General features: G+C 40.9%; 8 protein-coding genes across 8 annotated transcripts; 4 read left to right on the top strand and 4 right to left on the bottom strand.

Moving 5' to 3' along the window:
- Positions 1–10209: 10209 nt before the first annotated feature.
- Positions 10210–10957, top strand: MELLADRAFT_89504 (uncharacterized protein; the record flags this gene model as incomplete). The annotated part of the gene is made up of 4 exons (XM_007412386.1): positions 10210–10254; positions 10326–10444; positions 10512–10862; positions 10951–10957. 4 exons carry the CDS (start codon positions 10210–10212, stop codon positions 10955–10957), a joined length of 522 nt encoding a protein of 173 aa, XP_007412448.1.
- A 1601-nt stretch (positions 10958–12558) lies between these two features.
- MELLADRAFT_108590 (uncharacterized protein) lies at positions 12559–13115 on the bottom strand (the record flags this gene model as incomplete). Its single annotated transcript, XM_007412343.1, has 2 exons — positions 12559–12580; positions 12625–13115. The coding sequence occupies 2 exons, from the start codon at positions 13113–13115 to the stop codon at positions 12559–12561; spliced, it is 513 nt and encodes a 170-aa protein (XP_007412405.1).
- Positions 13116–15027: 1912 nt separating this feature from the next.
- Positions 15028–15513, bottom strand: MELLADRAFT_89503 (uncharacterized protein; the record flags this gene model as incomplete). The annotated part of the gene is made up of 4 exons (XM_007412342.1): positions 15028–15124; positions 15230–15292; positions 15368–15404; positions 15474–15513. 4 exons carry the CDS (start codon positions 15511–15513, stop codon positions 15028–15030), a joined length of 237 nt encoding a protein of 78 aa, XP_007412404.1.
- Positions 15514–16473: 960 nt separating this feature from the next.
- Positions 16474–19325, top strand: MELLADRAFT_117123 (uncharacterized protein; the record flags this gene model as incomplete). Its single annotated transcript, XM_007412387.1, has 13 exons — positions 16474–16489; positions 16558–17305; positions 17382–17422; positions 17503–17529; positions 17604–17618; positions 17715–17809; positions 17873–17949; positions 18019–18096; positions 18158–18267; positions 18349–18454; positions 18541–18707; positions 18783–18835; positions 18922–19325. 13 exons carry the CDS (start codon positions 16474–16476, stop codon positions 19027–19029), a joined length of 1641 nt encoding a protein of 546 aa, XP_007412449.1.
- Positions 19326–19733: 408 nt separating this feature from the next.
- Positions 19734–20332, bottom strand: MELLADRAFT_108588 (uncharacterized protein; the record flags this gene model as incomplete). The annotated part of the gene is made up of 2 exons (XM_007412341.1): positions 19734–19896; positions 20166–20332. The coding sequence occupies 2 exons, from the start codon at positions 20330–20332 to the stop codon at positions 19734–19736; spliced, it is 330 nt and encodes a 109-aa protein (XP_007412403.1).
- A 2303-nt stretch (positions 20333–22635) lies between these two features.
- Positions 22636–23478, bottom strand: MELLADRAFT_89501 (uncharacterized protein; the record flags this gene model as incomplete). Its single annotated transcript, XM_007412340.1, has 2 exons — positions 22636–22672; positions 22751–23478. 2 exons carry the CDS (start codon positions 23476–23478, stop codon positions 22636–22638), a joined length of 765 nt encoding a protein of 254 aa, XP_007412402.1.
- Positions 23479–24467: 989 nt separating this feature from the next.
- MELLADRAFT_89500 (uncharacterized protein) lies at positions 24468–25674 on the top strand (the record flags this gene model as incomplete). The annotated part of the gene is made up of 3 exons (XM_007412388.1): positions 24468–25425; positions 25522–25550; positions 25603–25674. 3 exons carry the CDS (start codon positions 24468–24470, stop codon positions 25672–25674), a joined length of 1059 nt encoding a protein of 352 aa, XP_007412450.1.
- Positions 25675–26111: 437 nt separating this feature from the next.
- Positions 26112–26858, top strand: MELLADRAFT_108587 (uncharacterized protein; the record flags this gene model as incomplete). The annotated part of the gene is made up of 4 exons (XM_007412389.1): positions 26112–26407; positions 26513–26616; positions 26694–26731; positions 26832–26858. 4 exons carry the CDS (start codon positions 26112–26114, stop codon positions 26856–26858), a joined length of 465 nt encoding a protein of 154 aa, XP_007412451.1.
- Between the last annotated feature and the right edge of the window lie 855 nt (positions 26859–27713).

The raw sequence follows: 27713 nt of genomic DNA, 5'->3' as shown, positions 1-27713 counted from the left end.
CCCTCAACCTTTTGTTGCAGTTCGAAAAGAACCAGAGCAATCTAACAATTTTCTATCTTCACGAATTTTTCCCGTCAAACTTTGTTTATCCCGTAGATGGATGCGCAAGGTCTGGCGGAGTCTGGCGATGTACAGTACACGCCTACACAACGTCTATAGCCGGAGTTATGCAAATTTCGATTTTTCACTACTTTCGGATTTTGAGTCCGTAGTGTACTTTTACAATTGGAGAGGGGGGAGATGGTTTTGTCGGCGGCGGGGATTTTCCAGAAATTTGGTACTCGGACCCCAAATTTAACAATTTATAATTGTTTCGAATAATTGACGAAGTCGAATTTCCAGAAAGGGATTTTTCAAAATTGGCGAATTTGTTGAAAGGATGGGATTCGAACCGGTGCTCAGGGTTGGCCCCGAGTTGTTTGAGCTTTCACAAACAGTGACACAGATAACACAAAATAAAAAAAATAATAATAAAAATAAAGACCAACGTCTTCACACCAGCTCAGCAACCGATCAAGACTTCAATATCAATAACACTAACGCTCTGGACTCAGCAAGTTTCAAGAACACAATAGATCACTCTCAAGACTCTCAATAGCCTTATTTAAACTCAATAAAACTCTTCAAGACACTTTATCTGATCTTAATAACACACACAAGACACTCGAGATTGAAAAAAGAAACTCTTCAAGACCTTTTAAATTGATCACTGGAACTCGATCACAAAACAGAACACACACACGAACACGATGATCAAATCAAAACATATCTGATAGGATGATCGGATCCCTCCTCCTCGATTTCGCAAGAAACCCCCTCCTTTTATAATCACAGCCTCCTCTTCAACCGCTGCTTTCGCACCATTTGCCCCAACCGATCTATTTAAGATTTCCTCCGATCGCACTCGTTATCTTCCCCTCCTTTCCCAGATCACATCATGGTAAGTTTTTCTTTTAATCTTTCCCCACTTTCCTCTTCTCCACTCTCCCTTTCTCATTCAGATCTCATTAACATCATCTTGGTTTTATTCATTTAGGATTCGATTTCTGGACTGTGTTTTAAATTGATCAATCCATCCAATTTCGATTTTGGATCTTTCAAGTAAGTTCAATTTCGATTTTCTTCTTTTGAATTACTTCCTTCCTCTCTGACATCATCTATTCTTTCTTTCTCAACTATCTCATCTTTACTTGTATTTTAGATTTCGATTCTGACTCTTCATTATATGTGTAAGATCTTTTCTTCTATTCTGATGAACTACTGAAACTGACATCATCAACTGCTCTTATTGATCTTCTCAGGTTTGAATTTCGATTTTGAACCATCAAGCCTTGATCATCTTGATCTGAAAAGTAAGTCTTTATTGTTTTTCTATGTATTTAATTGATGAATACCTTATGCTGATATCATATCCTTTGTTCATTGTAGGTTTATACCCCAAAATCAAACCTTCTGTTTAGTCATTCAACCTCAAATGTTACTCTATCTTTGATCTTGATTTTAGTTTTGTAAATATAAAATTCATTTTATGTAATTTAGTTTTAGTTGGAGTAATGTTATATGATTAAAAAAAAAATGAGAAAATGAATAAATCAAACTTGATCATAGATATGCGAGCTCAATTTGATGACATTTTTCTTTTTAAAGATATAGTGAATGTGAATAAAATATCTGGATTGAGAAATCCAATTTTATTTCATGTGAGCCTGAGTATTGAGTGCAAGTTGGTTTTTTGCTTGCTGAGCCTTGATATGAACTGGATGAGATTCTGCCAATGAGCATAATAAAAATAAATGATAATGAAAAATAAAATTTAAAAAATCATCCTACAGCACCAGAGCTTCAAGTGATGAAATGCTGAGCCTTGAAGTTGATCTGATCACCACATCACTTTTCGTCAATCCCCTTCTTGCCAAAACGATCTCAGTCAAAAATGGTCCTTCCCGCCGACGTACCAGAATGTTAGCACATTTTCAAAGCTTGTTCAAAGACACCTCCAAGCTTATTCAGGTCCTCTTCCTCTCGCGTCCAGGCTTTGTCGAGGTGCTCACCGGTCCACTTGATTCAATTCTTTATTTTTGTCTTGCTTGTCCTACAAGCAGGACAATGCAAATGGCGTCCATTCGAAGGCATTGTGAACTTCAAAATCACATCAACAACTTTGGAAGATGGACAGCCGACCGTGCTCGCAAACGTCGGAAACCTCGTGCTCGTAAACGACATAAAACTCTTTCACCACCCCCTCAACACGATGTGACACCAGAACCTCAACACAATTTCACTCCAGAACCTGTGACACCTGCTCCCATCATAGCCAGTCCCAACGAAGAATCAGACTTAGATGATTTTGAAGAGCGCCAAAAGATCCTTGTCAATCTGTGGAATAAAGATCACTCTGAGATCTTCAATTTACCATCAGACCCAACGCCCGAACCAATCCGACACAAAAGTCGGTATCGTATTGGTATCGTGTCGCCAATCCGACATCAAAAGTCGGATTTCTCCATATTGCTTCACCCAACCCGACATGAGAAGTCCCCTTTTCTCATATCGGGTATCGGCGACGCGATACAGGATGGAGGCGATTTGGCTTTTTCCTACTTGAAAAGCCTTGCAACCAATTTTTAAGTACGGTATTGGCTCGTATTGCTTGATCAGCGACACGATATGGCCGACCGAATTTTTGGATTTTTTTTTGTCCTCATATCGTATCGGGTATTGGTCTGAATATATGGGTTGGCCGATACGACATGGAAACCCTCCGAAAAGTTGTATCGTGTTGGATTGGTTCGGGCGTTGTCAGACCTATCAAACAGCAGCAACGATCCACCCATTGAGGATGATTCTGAAACAAACGACGAGGAATTGCCCTCAGATATGTCAGATGGCGATGGAGAAAGGTTCACACAGGAGGACAGCGAGTCCTGGGCTCCCTTTTCAAGCTTGGAGGTTTGCTTTGTTGTTCCTTTTTCTTTGTTCCTTTTTTGGTTTCATTAACATAATCCATCTTATTTGCGCTCAATCAGCAACTTGTTGGCTTGCTGATTCTTGGCTCTAGTACACGAACAACCATGTCTCAACTTCAATACGAACGAGTTCGATCCTTTGTTGGACTCTTAGGTGTGAAGCTTCCGGGATACAAGGCTCTTCAGAACTTGCATCGGAAACTCAAGCAACGCTACAGCTACGATGTCTGTGAGACTGTGAGCCCTTTGGACAAGCCTTGCTTTGGCCTGAAAGTCAAACAGATCTTGAGTCAAGTAAGCAAGTTTTGATTTCAAAGATCATAGCATACATCACATTATCAACACATCTCACCTTCCTTATTCGAATAGGAACTCGCCAACCCTTATGTTTCGGAAAATCTCCAGTTTATGCCTGAGCTACCGGACAAACGAAGTAAAGTCAATTGTTTGGCACAGTCTAAGAGGTGGCGAGAGACGGATGGCGACTTACGGGTTCAGATGGTCGAATCAAACAACATTCACTTTTACCTGTTTGAACCGGTCCAGCTACAATCCCAAAAGATTGTTGTACCACTGTTTTTTTATCAAGCTGGCACAGAGATCTTCGCAAAGTGTACCCCTGCAAGTCACACTTATCAACGGGTTCCAAATCAACCCAGAATTCGCGTGGAGTACGAGTCTGCTTCTTCCTTCAACTCCTTGAGTTTGACTTCTATCAATGTCAAGGAGTTTGGTAGACCTTTCCAAACAATCAAGATACGTGCGGACGTCTTGCTTAAGGATCACTGTGGGAATATCATGTATGGTAAGTGTTCAATCAAGCACACGTTCATTATACTTTTATTCCAGCTGAGCAGCATCTGATTTTTTCCAGAGCATCTTGGCAGCGGACGGTTCAACGAGAGTCCTCTTACAAATCCATGGCGTACAAAGGCTAAAGGTAGGCTCATTCGAAATGTACCGCTGGTTCTGTATTGCGACGACCTCTCTGGGAATATCTCAAAGCGTTGGAACAAGCACATTGCTTTTTATTTCACTCTAGCTGGATTACCTCCAAAGTTTGCAAATCAAGAATACAACTGTCACTTCTTAACAACTACGAACAGAGCAGGTGCTTTGGAGCTTGCTGAGCCTTTGGTCGATCAACTCAAGTGATTTTTTAATTTCCGCTTCCTTGAACAAAAATCTGACTGTGCTTTATGTTTGATATCGTCAGTGAATTGAGTACAGATGGCTTCATGGCCTACAATCATCGGACAAACTCAGAAGTTCTAGTCATCAACGCAGCAACAGTGACTGCACTGGTACCGGTACCGTGCAGTACCGTCACTGAGTTGACCAGTGCCGTACCTATAAGTACCGTACCCGGTGTCGGCTACAGTACTGGAAGGCCCAAGAGTCAGTTTTGTGCATAAGGTACGGTACCAGGTACAGTCCCGGCGTTTTGAGCAAGGCACCGGAACTATAGAGTACCGGTACCCGCAAACACGGCTACTGTACCGTACCGTACCTATATTTCTGTACAATACCTAGATTATATATCTAATCCGGCAAGGGGGCGACAGGTGTCCTTTCCAGGATCACACACCAACATCCCAACCTGGCCATAACGAAGCCTTTTCGATCATTCTCAACTCCTTGCGTCGATACATACCCCGATCCAATCAACAGTTTCACATCAAGGCTCCTCTATACTGTATCTGCTTTTTATCGTCCAACCAACTGACTTGCGACTTTTTCCTCTTGCAGGTGAATGAAGGAAAGTTTCCTATTGTCAGCCACCTGGCACGCGATTACTTAGCAATCAGTGGATCAGCATGCCCAGTAGAGAGATGCTTCTCATCGGCTGCGGATGTTTGCACTGCTGACCGAAGCTCCCTCTTGCCTCGGCCGATCGAAAGGCTGGTTTCCGGACGTATGTGGGCGGTAGAAGGTGTAGAGATCAAAGGGAAGTTTCAACAGGCTTCAGATGCCATGAAACTCACTCTTGAGAATGATGGAAAAGCTCGAAATAGACGAGGATGAGCTCAGTAATAGTAATATATGTTTGTTTTTCTCTTCTCAAATTTCTTGTCTATTCTCTCTATATGTTTTCTTTCTCTACTTTTTTTTTACTTGGTTACAATGTGGATATTATATTTCTTGATGTGGTACAACTCAAGGTACTAGTCGAGGTACTAGTCACGGCACTGTGCAGTACCTGCTCTGGTACGGCACAGTGCCGTACCGTCTTCGCTGATGGCGGTACCGGTACTATACCGTACCTGCTCTGTGACAAAGCTACGATACTGGGATTGGAGCTGTAAGGCGAGCGCAACATTGATGCACGGAACCAAGTACTGTAGCTGCGTTCATACACGGTACCCGGTACTGCTTTTGCGCAGTACCTTCTTTCAGCTACCGCACCGGTATCTCAGGTACGGAACTAGTTCCGTAACTGTTGCTGCGTTGTAGTCATGACCTCAGTGCTATGCCATCTAGGTGACTCTCCAATGCACGCCGAGGTCAGCAATACGATGAACCCCACAGTGTCACTCACTCCATGTCGGATTTGTCATCTGAAAGTCGATAGCATGTTGGAAAAAAGATCAAAACAATATATTAACAATTTTATTGGAGTTGATGAAAATGGAAACAAAGTAAGAATCTTAATTTGTAGATGTTGAGAAGAGATATTTGGAAGATATAACTTGATCATTCCATCTTTTTCAGATGTCTCTACCTCCGCGAATCTGGTCAGAAACCAAACGTCTTACCAAAGAGCTCTGGGAATTGGCGCAACTCCCAGGAACAATTGGGTCATTTGACACTCGATCGGCCGAAGTAGGTGTGAAAGACACTCTCAGCACGCCATTTGTCAAGAAGGTCCAAGATTTCCATTGAAATCTGTTACTTTCAAAAGACGATGTTGCCCAGCTGTGCCGTGAGATCAATGATCAGTTTGGACAACGCCTTTACAATCCTTTTCTGCGGTTAAAAGGTGAGTGAAGGCGATCATCTTTGATTTTCTGCTCAACTTCACTTTTTTAAAAATGGCACTGACTTTGTTGTGTTGGTATGGAGCAGGTTTCGACGGCCATCAAGACACTCCTGTCGAAGTTCTTCATGTTATGCTATTGGGAATAGTAAAATATCTCCTCAGACACCGAATGCAAAGCTCGTCGGCAATTGAAAAAGAAGGAATATGGGGTTGGTGGAGATCATTCAAGATGACAGGCTTGAAGATTCCAGCGATTCAACCTAAAACAATGATCAATCACTTTCTCAGCTTAACTGGAAAGGATTTTCGTACGGTTCTTCAATCAGCACCATTCATTTTCTTTGAATGTGCCATACCGGATCAGGAACGGGCCGCTTGGAAGGCTCTGTCTTACCTTTCTCCTTACCTATTTCAGACCAAAATCACTGACATGGACCAGTACATAATTCAAGTTAGCCTTCACGTGCAAAGATTCCTTCGAGCAATTGTACGACTTTCAGCCCAATGGTTTAATAAACCAAAATTTCATATGCTCACCCACCTCTGCAACGCAATTGAAAGATTTGGACCGGCATGTCTCTTTGCCACCGAAAGCTTTGAAAGTTACAATGGCAACACGCGAAACTCTTTGATTCATTCAAATCACTTGAGCCCCGGTAAAGATATTGCGAATTCGATGAATAACCACCGGCTTATAAGATCTATTTCAGCTTCTTCGTGCAACTATGATGCCAAGCAGAAGACATACATACGAGCAAGCTCAAATGTATTCAATATATTCAAAAACAATCGCTTGTTCCAGAAGGCATTGGGCTACAATTCCCAATGGAATAAACCAGGCGAGGCACGGAGAGGAAGTGAGTCAAATTGGTTTATCATTTCTCAAAACCCTCTGACATTTTTTGTTTCTATGTTAGAAATCTGTAATACACAGCCACCCAGACCCGAAAGCCACATTCCAAAATCAATTAGGGACGCTTACACTTCCAAGTCGTGGAAGTCATTAGAAAGTTTCACTTTCCAAGATGAACAAACTGTGAAGGATGGCGACTTTTTATCGGTATGTTGTACTGTACTGAACTTCGTATCATCAATTACTGATTGATTGTTATTTTTTCCAGGTAACTCTTCGCACCAAAAAATTCATAGGCAGGATCAGGAAAGTGTGGGGTTTGAGTGGTTCAGGTCCTCAACAGTGCAGATTTGAATTATCCAAGTGTAAATTAGCCGACGCGAGTGTGTTCTATGGCATGCGCGAAATAGAAGAAACCACTCAGTGTGTGTGGGTCAGCCCTGCAGTGAGTACACCTTCTTTTTCCATCACATTAGGCAGCGTGGTTTTTTTACTGACATTGTTTTCTCAAAGGACATTGAGGGTGTCCTTAACATCCAACACAACTGCCACAAAAGTGGATGTACAGTCGAAAAAACCCATCAAGTATTGATTGAGAGACGTATCTCAAACAGCCGAGAACCTATGGTGGTTCATAAAGACACAAGGTTCTTTGTACTCAACTCTGCTTCATTTTATTTGGCAGAGTTGCATCGTGAATGGGCTCATCTTACTTTCCTGCCAGTCCGTCCGGCTGATTGGAAACTAGCAGTTGCGGAAGGAATTCAGCACTGGGAAGCGTCTTTGAAAGAAAAACAAGCCAAGAAGGATAAACAGTCTCAGAACCTTAAGAAGCGATTCTTGGCACAACAAGAAGAACGTCCATCAAGCAAAAAGAGAAAAGGCAAAGGCCGTGCAGCAGATCAAACTCTTTCAACACAAGATCAATTGCTGGATGAGGGGTCATCGGACTCTGAATAAATCAATGTATCAACGAATAATAGTAATTTATTATTCATCCACACGTTTCTTTCTCCAATGATCAATTCTCTGTTTAAATTTCATTTCTGCCTCTGTAAAACATTGTACATTTAAATTTGAATTCATACTTTGATGTTTAAGTTAGAGATTATATACAAGATGATTGAGAGGTTAAAATTACTCAATCGGAGATGCGGAGCTTCCCATTCCTAAATGAAGCTTTGCATTTCGCAAAATGCGGAGCTTTCCAATACTTACAAATGAAGCTTTGCATTTCGCAAAATGTGAAGCTTTCCAATACTTACAAATGAAGCTTTGCATCAACTTCCTTTGCCTTTGCTGCTTTGAATCATTCTGAGTATCGACTCTCAAGACCAAGAAATCTGAGTTCAAAGTTGATAATCTGTCACAGGCCTCAGACGACCTGTCACAAAACTTTCACAGGTCCGATTGAAGACTGAAACATTTACCACTTGGAACTCCACATCTCAACCGTCTTCTTCACTCTTCATCGATCTTCCAACCCTTTACGCCCAACCCAACAATGTCACAACAAGCACGTTTTCAGCCTTATTCAAGGCCTTCAACTCAATCACAAATCTTGATCAAAGGTGCAGCTGCCCAGCGACGCAGTTTACGCGAACGTTCTGCCCCAGCTCCAAAATCGAAAACTCCTGCTCTTCCAGCTCAAGCTTCAAAGTCGAAATCGAAAACTCCTGCTCTTCCAGCTCAAGCTTCAAAGTCGAAATCGAAAACTCCTGCTCTTCCAGCTCAAGCTTCAAAGTCGAAAGCAAAAACTCCTGCTCTTCCAGCTCAAGCTTCGAAGTCAAAAGCATACCTTCCGGCTCTTCCAGCTCAAGCTTCGAAGTCAAAAGCAAAAGCTCCTGCTCTTCCATTTCAAGCTTCAAAGTCAAAAGCAAACCTTCCGGCTTTTCCAGCTCAAGCTTCGAAGTCAAAAGCATACCTTCCGGCTCTTCCAACTCCAAAACCAAAATCCACCAAATCAATTCTTCCGACTCGCATAGATAGTTCTTTACCTTCCAGCGAGACTGAACTATTCAGACAAGATGACTTGAATTTGTTCAATCACTCTGACCACAATTTTGGTACGTTTCACATTATCTGATTGCTTCATTTTCTTCTTTTTTGTTTCATATACTCAGCCAGTTGTTTCAACAATGACCCATCAAAGAAGAACAAGGTAATAACAACAGTGGTGGAATTGTTGAAGGTGAGTCATTACATCCGTCTTATGTTACCTTCACCATCCTGATCCCAATTTTTGAAAATAGACGAAGGTAATAACGGTGGCGGGGATTCTGAAAGTGAACCAGGAGGCCAGACAGCCGCGGACCTCGCTATCCAAGCCATTCGGACCCATGCCAACGAAATCACTGCCGAGAGCCAAGCGACACACATGAATCGCGCCAAAGTGGGTACTTACAATCGAGTTGCCACCCGTGTTGGCCTTGACACAGAGCACCGTTTCATTGGTCGCACACTCTGCAATGTCAGTGTCATTTCTATAATTATCCTCTTCATCACTCTCTTCCATTATCAATCTGACTATCAATTTCTGCTGTAGGTTGAATCTACTGAGGAGCAGTTCATGACCATGATGGCAAACGTTCTGGTTGAACGTCAAGAGAACGAAGTGTTCCGTTTGGAGATGAGGAGTCAATTGTCAGAAATCCAATCAGAGCTCGCCAAAATTTCATCTGGGGCTATCGGTTGGAAAGAAAGCAAAGAGCTCAAAGTAAGTAGTTTCAATATTCAACTCTGCATCATGAAAATCATTACGTAATTCTCCCTTCTTCCTGTGTTCAGAAATGTTTGCGCGTCTGGGCCACAAAGTGCATTCTCAAAGGCGATATTCAGGCGTACACAGCAACCAACGACAAAACAGGCACCAAAGAGCTCCTCCCTCACTCTCTGTATGCAAGAGTCATGGTGAGTCTTGTAATCTTTTATCATGAGATTAAAATATTAACAATGATGCAATGGTTTATTCAGACCGAGATAATGTCAACTCGCACCGCGTGGAAGAAAAAGATGTTGCCACCTCGCTATGGAAAGGATCCGAACCCAGCAGGGTCGAGTTTTTCACGCAGGTCATCAAGACAGTGCTGAAGGAGGTCCGGAAAGCCAATACAGGCCCGGTAATATTTTATATTAATATACTTTGTCTTTCATCTTTCAATGGGCTGACTATTGTCTTTTAACGGGCTGAACACTTCAATCAAAATTGCAGCTCCTGACCAATGTTCGGCTTCCGGATCGATCTGTTGTTACAGGTGATGGCGCTGTACCGAGCATCTATGAGATTATGGTTAAGGTGAGTCTCCGTTGAACTCACTCTTTTGCCTTTTTCATTCTAACCAAGTTTGAATTAGCTCTAGCAAAAAGAGCATGGTTATGTTGGAGGCAGTGTAATCTCTCCAAAAAAGATCATGTCCGACATTGGGCATCTTCAAGTTGGTCGCCATGCATGGATAGTATGTAGTTTCCTTTTTTCATCTCGTTGTACAATCAATCTCACTGACTTGCTGGATTCAATGACATCCAGAGGATACAATTCATACATTGGGGGTTAAACTGTCCGACATACAAGACCAAGACTTTGTGGAACGTGGTGGACCAGACTCTGGAGCACTTGCGCAGTGAATCCTCAAGGTATCGTTATGCGTAGGCTTGTTTCTCTTTGTTTCTATATTCCTTGCATTAATCGCAACTGACTTAATCTTGTAATCAGATTCTATGTGCTGGTCTTACAAACTGACCTATTTATGAACGGAAAGAGGACATTCGAAGAATTGAAAGCAATGACCAAGTTTACATTACCTACAGAGCAAGAGATTCAAGATACTATAGCAGGCCTTGATGATTCCTTTGGAGACGAGGCAGCAGGACCTGATGAAGAACTATACGAGGCAGAGGAATTAGGAGCAGAGGTGGCGAATGGACAAGATGAGGAAGAAGATGAGGAAGAAGAGGTAGATGATGAGGAAGAAGATGAGGAAGAAGAGGTAGATGAGGAAGAAGAGGTAGATGATGAAGAAGATGAAGAAGATGAAGAAGAGGTAGAAGAAGAAGAAGATGAAGAGTAAGTACTGAGGTGATTGATGTAGATGGTTTTCTTTGTCTTATCTTATAGACTACTTTCTTGATCATTTTTTTTGATCAATTGTGAGTTTGTAAGTCCTGCCTTGAAGGCTCAAGTTGATATTTTTGTCTATATCATTGTATTGGTTTTGTTATTTTATATATACATTTTTATGTATTTTTATGTATTTTTTTTGTTATTGTTTATTTTGTATTTTGATAATAAAAGTGCTAAGCGCTTATTAGGATGTGTTCATTGAATTGTGCCACTGTTGATGTGAACCTAGAACAGAGTTTCAAAAAACGCTGTCTGCTATGCGGCACATTATGTGCCACTAAAGAGAGGGACCTCACTGGGTTTTCACCGGTTTATGGTGAAGTTCCCACTGGTGTAAATAGCACAGTGTTAACTCCGGTTGTACGACCCCGAGATTTTCACGAATCATGCCTGCAAATGTTGGCGGTTTTTTCACTGCGCAGTGTCACCAGTGAAAACCCCGTTTGGGGGGGTTCGTGGTGTACATCGTGATCATGAGGATCTTCGTGAGATTGAGGAGGGGCTTAATGATCTTGAACGTTGAATACAACCGATTTCAATTGTTCCATGGCCCAAATGTATTGCTCTTCTGTTTTGCTGTGCATAAAACATAGGGTGATGGTAAAGGTGCGGTGAGTATTGGTTGTTCCAACGACGTGAAGCAGAGGCAGATTAAAGCGGTTGGTCTTGTAAGTACAATCAACTCCTATTACGGTGGGAAACCGGCGGGCTAATTCGATTCCTTCAGGGCTAGCGAAGAAAAGTGACTGAAGGTGTCCTTCCGGGGAGGTGGTGGTGCAAAAGGCCCACTTCTGCTCAGTTATCAGGTCAAACAAACCTTGAATGGGAGTGCGGCCACATAACCACGCGTCTTGTTGGCGATAAAGTGCATTCCGTATGTCTCTCACCAGTGGCTCCGAGCCAGGAGCAAAGTTAATGAGTCCTCAGATCTGGCCAGCGGTGCATCCAGCTGAAGATAGGCGGCTGATCTGGCGTAGGGTATCTTCTGAAAACCTTCGGTTTTTTGATAGATGGTTCGGTTGTTCAAATGGAGGGTGGTTGTGTTGGTGCTTTGCCGGGACTGTCAAGTCTTTCTTCACAACCCATCGATCCAGCCTGGACAGGTAGTTGAGCAAAACCTCATATGGACATCTGGTCATCTTCGTAGAGCTAGTTCAAACCGTGGCCACTGATCCGACATGCCGACCAAGGGAGCACCTGAAGTAGATCCTGACTTTGTGATGTTTTTCAGTCTTGTGACTCTTGATTGCTATTCCATATCCTTGGTGTCAAGCAACAGCATTCAGATACATGATTCCGCTGACCATTGCTACAAACTGTTTGCCAAAAACTGTTTGCCAAAAACAGGAGACTTCATGAGGCGTACGGGTTTGGCATCTAAGTTATCAAATTAGAAACAAAGGATGTTAATTTGCAATTGGTTGTCAAACGGATACAAGGGTAAATACCATGCGAGTATTGCAAGATACACATACCAATTGGCGGCCAATCATCATCTCGCTCCGCTTGAAGATCCAGTAAATCATCTTCTTTGTCCGCTAAGTCTTCCAAGCTATTGGGTGTGGCATGAGCGTGTGTAATTGGGCCGGCAGTTGTGTTGTCTGCTGCATCGCTGAGTGTATGACTGCTTGGAGTGGGTTTACGAGGAAGATTGAGAACCACTGCAGAAGAGGGTCGTAGGTTTGACGTGTTCGAATTAGCTGACTTTGGACTGAGCGGGGCCTTGCGTGGGTTCGAAGTGGATGTTTTTGGACTGATAGTCTTGAACACCACATGTGACATAGACGATTTTGGACTGGTGGCTAACGGGCTAGGCCACGGTTCTACAGTTTGAGTCAAGTAAGGGGTGAGTGGAACTTGAGGAGGTGGTGGCGGAGGATAACCATTTGTCATTGGATGATAAGGATACAGAGGCAAATTAGGTGGTGGCTGAGAAGACATATAAGCAGGATTTGGCCATTGGAATGATGGTTGAGGTCGTGTGAACCCTTGTTCGGTAGTTGGGTTAGATTGGTAAGCAAAAGGAGTGGGCCAGTAGTGAGGAGTGGGATACATATAAGCTGGATGAAAGTACGGATTGTATGGGTTGTTCGGTGGTAAAGGTATGGAAGCTGGGGAAGCGGAAGCGTGGGCAGTGGCTGGATTCAAAACTGAACCCGAAGAACCCGAAGTTGTACCGATGGGAAGATTGGCCATTGAGAATCCTGAGAAGAAGAAGATAAGATGATGATCGATATGCCACGTAGTGATGATGAGATATCCAGATGTAAGACAGACGATTGGCCAAAAGACGAAGGACTGTGCATAGAGGGAACGGTTTTGGTCAGCACTGGTTCCTTTCAAGGTAAGGAAAGAAAAGAGAGACGGCTTACCATCTTGGGATGAGGCGTCTTCAGCTGTATAGGATAGTGCAATAGTGTTGTCCCCTTTGGGAAGTGAGAGCCAGGTAATGCGTCCATCGAGAAACACCAGTGAAGCCAGAGGCAACAAAGCCAGGGATGAGGCGTATTGGGCTGTATGGGGTGGTGCGAGATTGTCCTCTGTGGGTTTGGGAAGTGTTCTGCTTGACTTCGAGAGGAGTGTCTTGCTTGGGAGCGAGGGTGTTGGTGTTGCGAGTCCATCATCAAGTGTACCGCCGGAGTAAGGCTACTACGATGTGCCAGACCAGACGTTGGGGTGAGGTTGTGGTTGTAGTGGATTAGCGATTAGCGATAATTAGTAAGTAGGGTGGTTTTGCGTTGTTGAGTTGTTGACTACTGTGACTGTGAAGTGACTACAAAGTGTACTTTGTACTTAGTTGGCGTGCAAGGGAGGGAGGGGGTGAAGGTGAGGGTGAGGTGAGGGTGAATGAGCGAATATGGATGCTACAGCCCGGTTTGGGCCGATCGGATGAGGTCAGCTGATTCGTACAGCCCGGATTGTGGACGCCAAAGCCCGGTTTGAAATAAGCGGCAGCCCGGTTTGTAATAACCGGGCGGTAAGCTGACTTTCCGCCCGGTATACGCTGCGGCTGCGGCGAAATTTGGCACTGTCGGGTCCGGGTTTGCCGGGAATATACGGATAAAGCCCGAAAAATAACCGGGCTTCGGGTTTTTTAAACCGGGCGCCAAATAGTGTTAAATATCCTTGCAATAAACCCAATGACTTCAAATTTGCTTTCGGTTTGTCATTTTTAGAGTCTTTTGGATGTGACAGTGATCCACTACTTCTTTGGGACGTGCTTTTAGCTAGTTTTAGTTTCTTTCATTTTCTCTACTCTCCTTCACAGATCTCCTACTTTGCACAGTTAGTCTTTCTTTGTTGTTAGACTTTTCAGTCTCTCAACGTGTTTGGGGGGGGCCTTTTGGGCTGTAGACTAGCCGACGGGGTAGGTTCTCCGCGAGGAGGGTGCCGGGGTGGGTGGGAGGACAGAAAAATTTCTTCGAGAATTGTTGTCTTCTTTGAACTTGTGATTCGCGGATGAGTGAGAAATTCGTTGGGGAAAACAATTTGGGGAAAACAATTTCCCTGAGAGAAAGTTTTTTCTCCTAACTTCAAAGAGCCGGTACCGGGTCTCTAATTTCTTACGCTTTTATCCGCGTATCCCAAGTTCCGTGGAACTCCCGGGAAACGTCGTGCCTTTGGCTTCTCGGGGCATGAAGGAGGGAAATTGACGAGCAAAATCAGGCAAGCAAAGTCTTATGTATTCAATGGGAACATGGCCTCAATCAGATTATCAGATCGACTGTTTGACAAACTTAAGGTGGACTGATACCTTGATAAAACGAGATTGCGCATAGGAAGACTATTAAATACATTTGATATTGCCAATTTCCATCGATTCAGAACAATCAGAGTAGTGAAACTTTTAAAGAGAAACTACTAAAGTTGGGACAAGGTTGTCATAGAATCACTTGGTTTTACAAATCAGCGGGCGTACAAAAAAACAAATTGGTATGATGATGGCTATGAAGAAAGCAAGCTGAGTTGCAACTTTGGTCAGGAGGATGTGTAGGAGGGTCTTCTGAAGGAAAGAAGTCCTTGGATGTCATAATAAGGTCTGCGTTTACGTTCACCTACAGCCCTCCTGAACTTGTCACATACATCGATTGCATTGACATTAGCCAGATCAACAACAACCGGGGCTGTCATCACATGGGTGGCAGGTTGGGGGGTCATCAGGTCCAGGAGAAGGTCCAGGAGCAGAGTCACGAGTTTTGAGGTGTCTTGAGTTAGCGAGATTGGTTTTGTGTAGACAGGTTTCATATCAATCAGTCAAATGATGTAGGAGAGTAGAGTAATGAGAGTTGATGCTCATAACATTCACTTACAATCTCTGTTTGATGATGGGAGTGAATTCTACAAATCGACGTTGTAGGACTTCACGAGTGACACTGAAATCAAGCAAGTCATGCATTAGGTCAAGTTTCTGAGAGCAGTTCAGAGAAATATGTTAAAGCTTTGCTTACGGTTGGTCATCTTGGACCGGGCTGGTGGAGATTGTGGCTGTAAGAATAGATAGAGGATTGAGTACGATGGAGTACAAATGGAGGTATGGTCCATGAATTCACTGACCTGCTAGAACAGCAGCAATGACGATTTTGAAGAAAAGCATAGCAAATTCTTGATCGTTGAGGAATGAGACAGGTTTGATGGGATATTTCAAGATGTAAGGTCTGGAGGAGACTGATAAGTTGTGAGAGGGAGAAGTTGAGAACACGGCGAGGAAAGTGCTGCCACTCGAGCTCACTCGAGGCAGTGATCACTTCGACTCTCAGAGACATATTTAGAATCTGAGTGACTTCTGTCACCTCATTGACGTGTGAGTTGACTTTGAAGCATTTTAAGCGCCCTCGAGTCGTGGGTTTCCTCCTGTTCCCTCGTATTGTATGCGCAACAAGACCAACTTCAATCGATTCTTCTCTGATCAATCCTCATCATCTTCCCATTATTCGATTCCTCACCATCGCTGGATTGTAGGGTTTTCGTTGACCTGTTGTTTACCAGTAATCGAAACCTCTTCTACTGATTCATCCGGATCAGGACCTAAAAACCTACTTGCATTCCTTTTGACTTGTTCGATTCAATCAAAGACAGAGGGTCTACGAGTTAGAAGATCTAATGAAGTGAATCCAAAGCAATTCGAATCAAATCATAGAAGATCAGAACATCTGCCAATCCACCGGCTCCTTAAACCTGTCATGAATCTCGGGTTATATGAAGAATTCTTTTTGATTAACTCCGGCATGATCTTAGAGCCCATTCGGTGAGCTCCATTGTGATGTGTCGGTTTGATTCATAGATTCAGCTCTCATCGTAGACTGTCTTCTTACTCCGCGGAATTCATCAATCAATCAATCAATCAAAGTCTTCATATGATGATCTTAGTCAGTTAAATGAAGATTCAGAGTCAAATGAGTTTAATTGTTGGATTCTTATATAATCCAATATCTGTTGACCATAAATCAGTTCACCGCTTCACCTCTTTACCTGGCAGTTTACTAGACTTGTTATCCTCATTATTAAAAGGACTTCATCGACATTGTCATTAAACAAACACACAATCCTTCCGCAGATGTCTTCAAACAAGTGTGAGTTATTGAGTTGATATATTCTTGACAAGAAAGATTCAAAAACTAAAATTCAATCTTTTTTGAAGTTTGGGATCATACTCAAAAACCATCGACTCCATGTCAAATTGATACTTTGAATTCAGAGTTCTCTAAGAATCCTGATGATTGGATAACAGATACTGGAACTAAATATGTTGTTTCTAGATCAATCTCGCCTAATGCCGATGATATAACACCTTATCTTAGTTCACATCCACGTACACCAAGCTTAATCGAAGCTGAAACTCCAGCTTATTCTTTAGGTAGAGCTTTCGGTGTTGATCAAGATATCGGTCATGATTTACACCATTCTTTCAGTCAAAAGCACGAAGCTTCAAAAAATAGTGATCAGAGGAAATGGTCAAAACATCTTCCGATCCCTTTAACAAGTTTTCCACGATGTAAATCCTTAGCTTCCATTCGAGATAAATATCGTCATCATAATTTCCATGATACGAATCACCCAAATATACCAGATTCAACCTCTTCACCAAAGTACATTATTGCAACCCCAGAAATGCTTCAAAAGTTATGCTTAGAATCTCAAAAAATGATCAAGAAGACCGTAAGCGACTCGGACGATGAAGAAAAGTTTAAATCACCAGAAAATACCGATTTCGAGATTAAAGATTTAAATAAATCTCATTCTATTCAACTTGTACCCACCAAAAATGGATCAGTTGAACAAATCGAATACGTAAATCCTTCATCTCCAATCACGGATTCAGTTACACTTCAATCAAACTCACCAGGACCAGAACCACTGAGATCAGTACCAAGAAATTCTTATCAAAAGTAAGTTAGGATTTCATTTGAGATTCATGATGAATGTTTTGATCTTGAATCATTTTCTTGGACGCATATATCCCAGTTTCAAATTGGCAACGCGAGAATTTGCCGCTGAGTTCCTAGGTAAAATTTCAAACCTTTCGCGTGCTCTCTAAAAATCAATAAAATTTCTCACAGTTAACTTTTGTTTTCTTAAAAAACAGGCACTTGCATATTAATTTTATTCGGAAGTACGTTAAAAATCAATTCCCTCTTTTGTTGAAGTTCAAGCCATGATGTTGAAACATTTTCTCGGGGGTTTCAGATGGGGTCAATAACCGTAAGCTTTCAAGAATCCTATTCAATCACCCCAGTCATCAACGCTATCTAAAGTACGTGGAAATTTTGACATTCTGATTCCTCGAAACTCTATAAGAGGTCACCTTGAACTCCAGTAGAGCTGTCTCTGGCACCGACAAAGGCGATTACCTGAGTATCTCCTTTGGATGGGGAATCGGAGTGATGATTGGAGTGAGTGATATTCAATTCGAGATTGTTTAACTCTCAAAGATCTTATCACCTTGTTCATCACAGGTCTACGTGGCTGGACGCGCCTCAAATGGTCATTTAAATCCCGCTGTTACCCTATCTATGGCTAGTTTCAGAGGCTTGTACGTTAAATCAGTCAAGAAAACCACGAGGATCTTGAATCTAATCTAATTCGTTGATTTTGATTCAAGCTCGTGGAAAAAGGTTTTACCTTATTGGGTCGCTCAAGTATTGGGTGCTTGGCTGGGTGCAACATTAGTACAAGCAATGTGAGTAGAAGAAGTGTACATTCTCCAAGCTCTTTCCCGTGAATTGAGATCGGTTACGCAGATACTCCGAAGCCTTGAACCTCTACGAAGGTGCGAAATCTTTAAGAACACTCACAGGTCCTAGATCAACTGGTGCTCTTTTCTTCACTTCACCTGCAGAGTACATGTCAGGTGAGTTTTAACAAATCTCTTCTTAAATTTCTCGGTACACCAATCAAATCAATCTTTACCTTTTTGTTTCCTTTTTTCTAGATGTGAATTGCTTTTTCCAAGAATTCTTAAACACAGCTATTCTTTTACTTGTGATTCTAGCTATAAATGATAGAAAACATTCTCCATCACCAGATGGAATGAATCCGTAAGTGAAATTCTCAAAAAAGATCAACCGTCTTACAACAGAATGTAAATAAGTAGTCAGATGATGTTTTTATACATTTTCCCAAGGTTTATTCTCTTATGGGTAATTGTAGGACTTGGAGCATGTCTTGGATCTCAAACTGCCTATGCAATGAATCCTGCAAGAGATTTTGGTCCTAGAATCATGGCTAGTTGTTTTGGTTATGGAACTGAAGTTTGGAGTTTTAAACACTTTTATTGGATTTGGACTCCTTGTTTGTCTTATGATTTCCTTTATTTCTACTTTTTGGTATTTCTAATTTTGGTTTCTTTTTGGGATTCTTTTGTAGGGATTGCTACTTGTGGTGGTGGTTTGTTTGGGAGTTTGGTTTATGATTTATTTGTAAGTTTATCTTGTTTTGATCATTCAAAATCATCATTGATTATTCTTTTTTTGATTGTGAAAACTGGAACTTTTGCTTTTTTTAGATTTACACTGGATCAGATTCACCATTGAATCAAGATGTTCATTCTAAATTTATGAATTGGTTCAAAAAAGATAAAACTAAGGTGATATATGATAAAAATATGTGTTAATTTTTTTAAAAACAACAGTAACTGGTTTTCACCGTATAATAATTATCAAGGACATTGGTTCTTCTTTCTGTTGAAAAAGTTGAAATATAAGTAGTAGAATATTGAAGCAATGTTGAATCTTTATCTTACATGATCATCAAGAATTAACTTTTAGCTTGGTTTACTGCATACCTTTGTAACATCTATCTAATGCAATCATGTATGTAAATATATAGTTTAACTGCTACAATCAGGTCTTAATGAGTAGCAACATTGTATTTTTGTAAATCAGTAAATTAATTTCAACATTTTACTTTGTTTTTTTTGAAAATAAATCAAGCATGGATATTTTATTATGAAATGATCTTTGATTGATTCATATGAAAATCATTTTCTTGAGATAAGTCTATGAGATTTTAAAAAATGGTGATCTTTTGGTAAGAAAAGTGTGAAGATTAATGTGGGTTTTCTGTTAAACTTATGTGATGTTTTGAAGGGAGGAACAGGATGAAGTCATCTTCAGTTGGTGATAGTACCTGTCTAAAGCCATTACTCAATGTATCTTCTTGCTTAAGCAAAAGCAGTTTTTTTGTGGTGAACATCTTCATCTTAACACCATTGGTAATATCAATACCAAAGATGTTTTTTTTCTCAATCTTGTGTGGTTAACACACAGGTGGGTTAACAGATTTCATGCAAATTGAGAGCACAAAACAAAAGGTCAATCATGAACTACCTGATTGAACCTTACCACTTTCTTGATGTGAACAACCATTATAAGGGTAGAAAAAATTGATACTTGCAAAGTATGCAGAAGCCCATGATTGCCAAGGTTGATCAGTAGTAACTAAAATTGTAACCAAACAATGAATAATAACACTTGATTTTCTTGATATTGGCAATATGATTCAGATGTAACACAGAAGATAAATTGACAAGTATGAGCATGATTAGTGCCACATGTAACCATCACCTACATCACCATCTACAGTTGCAGCCACCAAAATCACATATTGATCACCAATGTACTATCTTGCCCACTATTGATCAGTTTGGGGACATAGCCATCTCTTGCTCTTGAGGACCTTGGGGAAGTCTATATCACCGATACTCAGTGAATTTAGTTTTTTCATGAATTCAAAACAAAACTGGCATACCTTGACCTTCTTTTGAGTTTGTAAAAGTTCCATGCAATGTCAATAGCAAGAGCACATATGCAAGCTGACAAGACCCAAAGTGTCACGTTCTCTACTCGGGCTTCTGAGTCTGGTACCAGGAGGTATTCAGTGGTGCTTGGCACTTGAGCATCTTCAAATGTTTGCATGGGTGGTGATGTAATGTCTTTGCTATCAATATCCTGCATCAATGTTCTATGGTGGAATCGAGACCTTTTACTGGGGGTGGAAGTGGGTCCAAATTCCTTGTTGACCTGTGCCCTAATCTGTTTTTCATATGTTAACCTTTCCTTGAGCTGTTCATCCGCCACAGAGAAGACCACTCCACTAGAGCCAGAAGCCGTTTGAGTAGCTATGTTTACATTGGATATTTCATCATGATTGATCTGTGGTATTCTGATATAGGAACCAGAAGCCTGATGATCTATAAAAAGGTTTATACCAATGAAAATCTGTCCAAATTTCATCTTGAGGTGCACACCATATAGATAAATCAAGCAAGGTTCCTAAGATCAGCCATGTCTTGAGAATTCTCAAGGCATTTGACTTTGAACAGAAGAAAACTAATCAAGAAAGAATATGAGCTCACTGATCTTAATTTGAAAATATGTTCCTACACGCACTCTACCAATGTGGATATGGTATATGGAGGTAATAGCTGTGTAATAGAGCAGAAGAAGCAGTAATAAGGTGTCTGATAATATATCACATCAGAGAAATATGAAGTGAGGGGAGTTCTAGATCTAGAAGAATGCAAGGTACCCACCAATAAATAAGGTTGTATGTCCTGAGCAATTTTATTGGCTACAAATAGCATCCAGAGGTTGAAGAAGATAAAAAAAACTGAGAGAGGTTCTCAATGGGAATGGATGAGTTATAACAAAAATGTTAAGACAATGTATATGGACTTCAGAAAAATATTAACTGACAATATTGACCTAATACACTCCCCACAGTCCATTGAGACAGTCAGGAAAAGCTGTACATTCACATATGCATAGATGCAATACTGTACATCCAACAGCTCTAGATTGAAGCTTTGATGATTGCAAGATCTCTAAGGTTTGATTCAAATTTCCAAATCTTGAAACAGATGTATAAAACCATTCTTCAAACAATCACGTTTATCAAAGACAAACTCACCATCAGCATCTGTTTTGTTCTTCAAAGAGAATGACTAATTGCAAGTTGAAGCTAAACCACCTGATATCTTTTTCCTTTTCCAAGCCATCAAACCTAATTCTTCATGATTCAAAAGTCATACAGCCATGATATTCCTTCAAGTCCTTCTCTTCCCTCTACAATCTTCTTTCACATTTCTTATCTGATCATCCAGCATTTATTGCACTTGTTCTATACCAGTGATTGTGTCATTTTTTCTTGTATTATCCATCATACTAGAGTCTTGTCTGCCCAGTCCGCGTTCAGACTCACAGCAATGTGCTAAGGGTTTGATATTCATGTTTCAGACTAATCAAAAGTCCATCCATCCATGTTTGTCAAAGCCAAATTTGAATTTGTGAAAGAGATTCAAGTGAATAATTTAAAGTACACAAATTTTTATCTTGATCCCTCAATACAGTCACAAAAAGGATTTGATGGACCAAGATGCTAAAGCATGAGCATCAATTTTACTTATAAGTAAAGTCTGAAAGAAAAAGCTCCAATGAGATAAGCCATATACTGACATTCTGGGCCAAGGTTTTTTTGATTATCACAAATATGCTTTCACTACGCCAAAATTAATATTTTCCGAGCAGAAAAGATAATTAGGAGCAACATAAGTCACGTGAGCTCAGATTATTTTATTAATCTGTAATTCAGATTATCTTTATAATCTGTGACTCCCATGGCTCTATAATTTCAAGATCCACGTATGTAAGTCAAGTAGGATGAGAATATGGGCATCTCAGGATAACATAAAGTCATACAGATCTAAAATATCATACTAATCTGTGGAATCCATCAGTTGTCACAAGTGCTGTTGTTGGAAACACACTATTTTGATCTAAAGCAGTAATAGATTTTGATTGTTTTCTCATCATATCAGTCATCTTTACTACAGTGCCAATTCTGTAGTTACTAATTATAATGTTCTCTCCATCTTTGAGTCTCTTAATTTTATCCATGACATCAGGATAGACAAGTATTTCAGGTTGAATTGTATGCTTCCGACTCTATGAAACCCAAATTCAAAGTGGAAAAAATGAAAAGAAAGTAAGAGACCAAGAGAGAGAGGACCAAAAGACACAATAATGCTTCCGACTCTATGAAACCCGACTTCAAAGTGCAAAAATTAGAAAGAAAGTAATTAGAGACCAAAAGAGAGAGGGCCAAAAGACACAATAAGTAAAAGAAACAATAGATTGTAAGATTGAGATCTTCTTATGCTAGTCTTGCTTGAATCGTATCTTGAGTTAAGGTCTTTAATATACATCTCTGACAAATAAGACTAATTTTGGCCATCACGGTGTTTGCTGGAAATTTCCCTATAAGTTGATTGATCATCACGATCAATTGTAAGTTTAAACTTGCTCATACAAACCAACTTTGAAAAGGGAACTGACTTATGATAATCGCACAAAGCTTGAATTAACCCAAAATCCTGAGTGACAACTTCGAACGTCTTCTGAAGTGATTTGAATGAAATTTTTGCCAATCTTAATTGCCCTTCGAGGCCTTGCACGGAGGTAGGTGAGAGGTCGAGCTCAAGTAGCCGAAGTTGGATAATCTCGATGGAAGTTTGGGCGTCTCGAAGATTACCTCCAACCTCGTGGAAGGTCTCGTTTATGTCATCTTGAGCACCAATGATCTCGTCAATCTCGTTATGATTAAGATACTTGTACTTCTTTACAAACTCCCTGAGGTTTTCGGCCGCAAGACGGTACTGTCCGTTCTTGAGGTTCACAAGGCAGTGGTTGTTGAAACTTTCAATCCGTTTTGCATCGATATCAGCACTAGAATTAATCCATCTGATTGAAGGTTGCGCATCGTGGATCGGGTAGCCTAGCTCGGCTTGAACATAGTCCGTTTTCCGACCAAGAGGGATGGTTATGTTGTTTAGACGGGGGGCTACCATTTCGATAAAAATCTTCAAGAGGAGTTCGTGATCTTCTTGTGCATTTTGAGTAAAACGAAAATAAGGATAAAAGGAAAGGATCACCTCCACAATTTGGGAGGTAGTGGCTTTGCTTAGGAAGAGGTCAGAATCGATCCTAGGCTTAGTTTGATTATCAACAATGTATCCGAGGATATAGCTAGGTAGGAAAATGTGAAATTGAAGTGGTGTCGACATGAAGTTATTGTGATGTCAAAAGCGATGTTTGAAAATAGGGAATGATCAGCTGGTTGGAAACCCTCTTTCTGACAATTGATAATATATATACATGATCTGGAGATACCCGACTGTTCAGAAGTTTCTGATCATCATAATTATCAAAGCCCACGGGACTCATGATCACGACAAGATTTGGTGTTTCAATTTATATGCAGTGTGACAGCTGGAAAAGAGAATGATGGAAGATCACCATTTAATTAATAAATATTTAAGTCAAGTCAAACTCCGATATCATATATATGTAGATTTATAAAGGAGCATTAAATCCTTTCACAAACATTCTGGTACGATAGTAATTGTTGTCATTCTAATTTGAAATGCACCTGATCAGAAGGATGATGATCCCCACAACATGATTTGATTTCCAAAAAATTCTCCTTTGAAAAATATGAACAAGCTTAAAGCTTGGTGATCACCAAACATTTACAGCCAATTCTCAAACGCTTGACCACTTTTGCCGGCAAAGTTTGATCAGATTGACCGGGAGTTTGTGACAGGATTTTCTGAATTTAAATTCATTCCACTGGAAATTTCTTTGTGATCAAGTCATCACCAATATAGGTCCACGAATCAGAATAATTGATGCACAATAAACGCAAAGACTCCAATATCAACATTCGAAATCTTTGAGATTTTTTAGCAATTTCCATATTCACCTCAATTTCCTCAATCTCATCTTATCAGAATACGCTTTCAATGATCTTGCATAACATTTCTTGACTACAATTCCTTTCTTTCAAACAGCGTCAATATCAGAGCTGGTAAAGAAACCAAGTACATGTTATAATTACCTATCAAAAACTCTTGTTTGTTTTTCATCCCTTGAACCTTGACATCGTACTCTCTGGTCACTGATTATGAATATATATATCCCTTTGCTTGTGATATCCAGAGCGGACAGCCCAAAGTTTACTTCAGTACACTTCAATATTTTCCTTCGATCAACAATGCCAGGGAACGGAAGCAAGCTCCCTCCGCCGGGGTCTGCGAAACCGAAACTCAAGATCTCTGGAAGTTCTGCTACTGACGGAAAGTCAAATGTGAACATGATATCTGCCCAAGGCGAAATCACCTCACCAAAAGATCCGAACTCATCCCGCCGGCCGTCTAACACTTCACCATCCCCAATGGGGACTACTAGCTTCTCTGCGGCACGTAATGTCACTAATATTGTGGATATCACCAAGAATCCTTTATATGAGAAAGTCCAAAAGCTTGATTCCACCCTTCAACCGTTTCTTCAACATGATTGGGAGACCAACCGCAAATACAACCTTACAAAACTGAAATTTTACAACATTTTACATCATTTCAATCCCAGCACAACTTCTCGTCCAACTCACAAGAAAGATGAACTGAAATCAGCTTTCAAAAAGGATTTACTACCGAAGTTGCAGCCTTTTTGTAGTCCACCACCTCCACCCGCCGATTCTCATATGGATACTGATGATGGACTCGATTTCGATCCACTTCACCGAAGCACTACAATTGCCATGCTTGCCAGTACCATCCACAAAATAAACCCCCGCGTCAACATCTCTTCGGTGGCATTGAAGGATGAGGTACTTGCTCTATTCAAGCATTATGTTAATCCAAACCTCAGACTGCCTCACAACTCAGACTACACCGGCAGACCCCGCATTGTCAGCTCAAGCTTTGTTCCAAAACTTAGCATCCAGGCACTTCGACATGCCCTTCAATCCTATCATCCCGAATTATTCTTGAATTATTCAGTATTACGCCTACCTAATTACATCAGTCTCTATCGTCTATTCTTATTGGAAGAAGTTCAAAACACAGATGTTTCAGAAGAACTTGTTCCAGGCTATCACTACTGGATCAATGTTGACTTGCTTGATACGGAGTCTACAAAGCAGCGTGCTTCAACAAAATCAAAGTCTACATGTGAGTTTGATCCTCTTTTATCTGAGTATCACCGTGTATATGTACATCAGCTGAATTGGTGTTGTAACACTCCACTGGATGCAGAATCTCATCAAGCACACTTTGATTTCGAACCAACACTACATGTGAGTTCCATATATCTTTTTCTAAACATGTTTCCATTACCACCGAAATAAGCTAAACTGGTGCTCTAACACTCCATTGGATGCAGGATTCCATCGATCGTACTATGATTTTCAAATCAAGTGATCAACTGTTGCCGAATATTATTATAATTTGAATGTTACGTTTTAGATCTAGCATATGTTAGCCAGAACAAGAAACTGATCTACATCATTTTTGGCCCATGGCGGATCTTGGCCAGATCGATCAGTGATATCATTAAGGATTGTCAGACTCAGAAGCGATGTTTGTATGGGTGTTTGAGATGTTTGAATAGTGTAGCTCAAAAGTAGAGTTGGTTGCTATCAAACCCACATAAATATACAGACGAAGATCTTGTGCTTGTGTTTCATCTATTTCTCTTCCTCCATATATATCTTGTAATTTGAATACGTAGCTCCATGTCTACGAGATAGTGATACTACCAACACTTTCATTGTTAATTCCTTCCACTCATATAAATCGATCCTAGCCAGATTTGTTCTTTTATAAAATCTTGCGTTTTTCAAACATCGGCAGACAGCATGTCATCTCATAAATATAACTTTAAGCCTGATTCCAGGAGGGTAGTCTGCCGGTGCCAAAGTTCGGGCTGTTACAAGGGCTTTCATATCGACGCAATGGGTGTTTCACAGCAAGGTGTAGAAGTCGTTCCGGCCACAAGGGAGGCACATGAGCGTGCTGACAGTCGGAGTCGTATCCACGCAGCGTCTCCATTGATTTATAATCAAGATCCTTCAAGGCCAAATCAATTGCCGTCACTTATTGATAGTCAACATATCATCACAACCAATCTTGATCGTCTGTCCTTGAACTCCCAGTCAGTAACTCAGCCTTTGTCTCGAAACAATGTGTCATCCATCAGAGCACCCATACTCCAAATAATTGATTGCAACGCTGTGTTGAACACTGTAACCAATTCAAGAACCGAGACTGTCATCAACAACAACCAACAGCAGTCTATGGATTCTCGAGTGCTTGAAGCTACTCAGAAAGCGAGAGAAAACGGTGTGCACGAGTATGATTGCAGTAAGTTTTCCAATATCTTTCACATTTTGATTTTTTTCAATGATAATGATGCTGATTACTTCATGTCTTTCTGCAAGACCTTTTTCACCAGTTCACTCTAGCGGATTTCAATCCTGTATGCCTTCATGTAGCTCTCACTTCTTCTGTCATGAACATATTTGAGTCTGCCTCGCATTCAACATCTTCCTGGCTCATGGACATGATGCGTATCACAGTCGAATTGTCAATTTCTCACGGCATAGTTCCAGAAAAATCAATCTATCAGCTAGAAAAGATTGAGCAATCTACTCTTCAACGATTTCCACGCAACATCAGCACAGTTGTTGGATGGCTCAAAATCGATCCTTCTTTGATATTTATGAACTGCTGTAGATCTTGCTTTGCATTATACCCATTATCACGAACACCAATATCATGTACCCATCGTGTCTCCAGTATTCCAGGAGGACCTTCTGATTTATTCGAAACCAAAGCAGAAATACCAGATGATAGCAGATCTGACCACGACTTTTCGGAAGAAACCTGCGGACAGCCCTTGTTACATTTTTCCCGAGGTAAAGAAGTACCTGTTCGATGTTATGCTTTTCAAGATCTATCAGAATGGCTTGGACGTTTGTACTCTCGTCCACACTTTGAGGAATGGCTGGACGAGTCATTGATCGAGTCAAGAAAATCTTATGATCCTGATGAATCGGTACACGACATCCATCAATCGCGAGTTTGGAAAGAGTTCTGTGGCCCTAATGGTGAACAATTTACAGCACAAAGTGGCAATTTAGTCTTTGGAATGTTTGTCGATGGTATCAATCCATTCGGAAACAAGCAAAGTGGCCATCACGATTCAATCACCTTCATTGTCCTTATATGCCTCACTCTTCCTATCCATATTCGACATAGACCAGAGAATGTTTTCCTGGTTGGGATTGCTCCAGGCCCACGCGAGCCGTCACTAGAACAGATGAATTGGATCCTACGACCAGTTGTTGCGCAACTTCAAAAGCTATGGGAGCCTGGCTTACTTTTATCTCAAACACATCAGTATAAAACTGGTCGGCTTATTCACTGTGCTTTGCTTCCCTTCATCGCCGACATCCCCG

This window comes from Melampsora larici-populina (assembly GCF_000204055.1).
Source record: "Melampsora larici-populina 98AG31 unplaced genomic scaffold MELLAscaffold_30, whole genome shotgun sequence".
NCBI lineage: Eukaryota > Fungi > Basidiomycota > Pucciniomycetes > Pucciniales > Melampsoraceae > Melampsora > Melampsora laricis-populina.
Note: the sequence above shows the minus strand (reverse complement) of the source record. Positions and strands in the feature narration are given on the sequence as shown.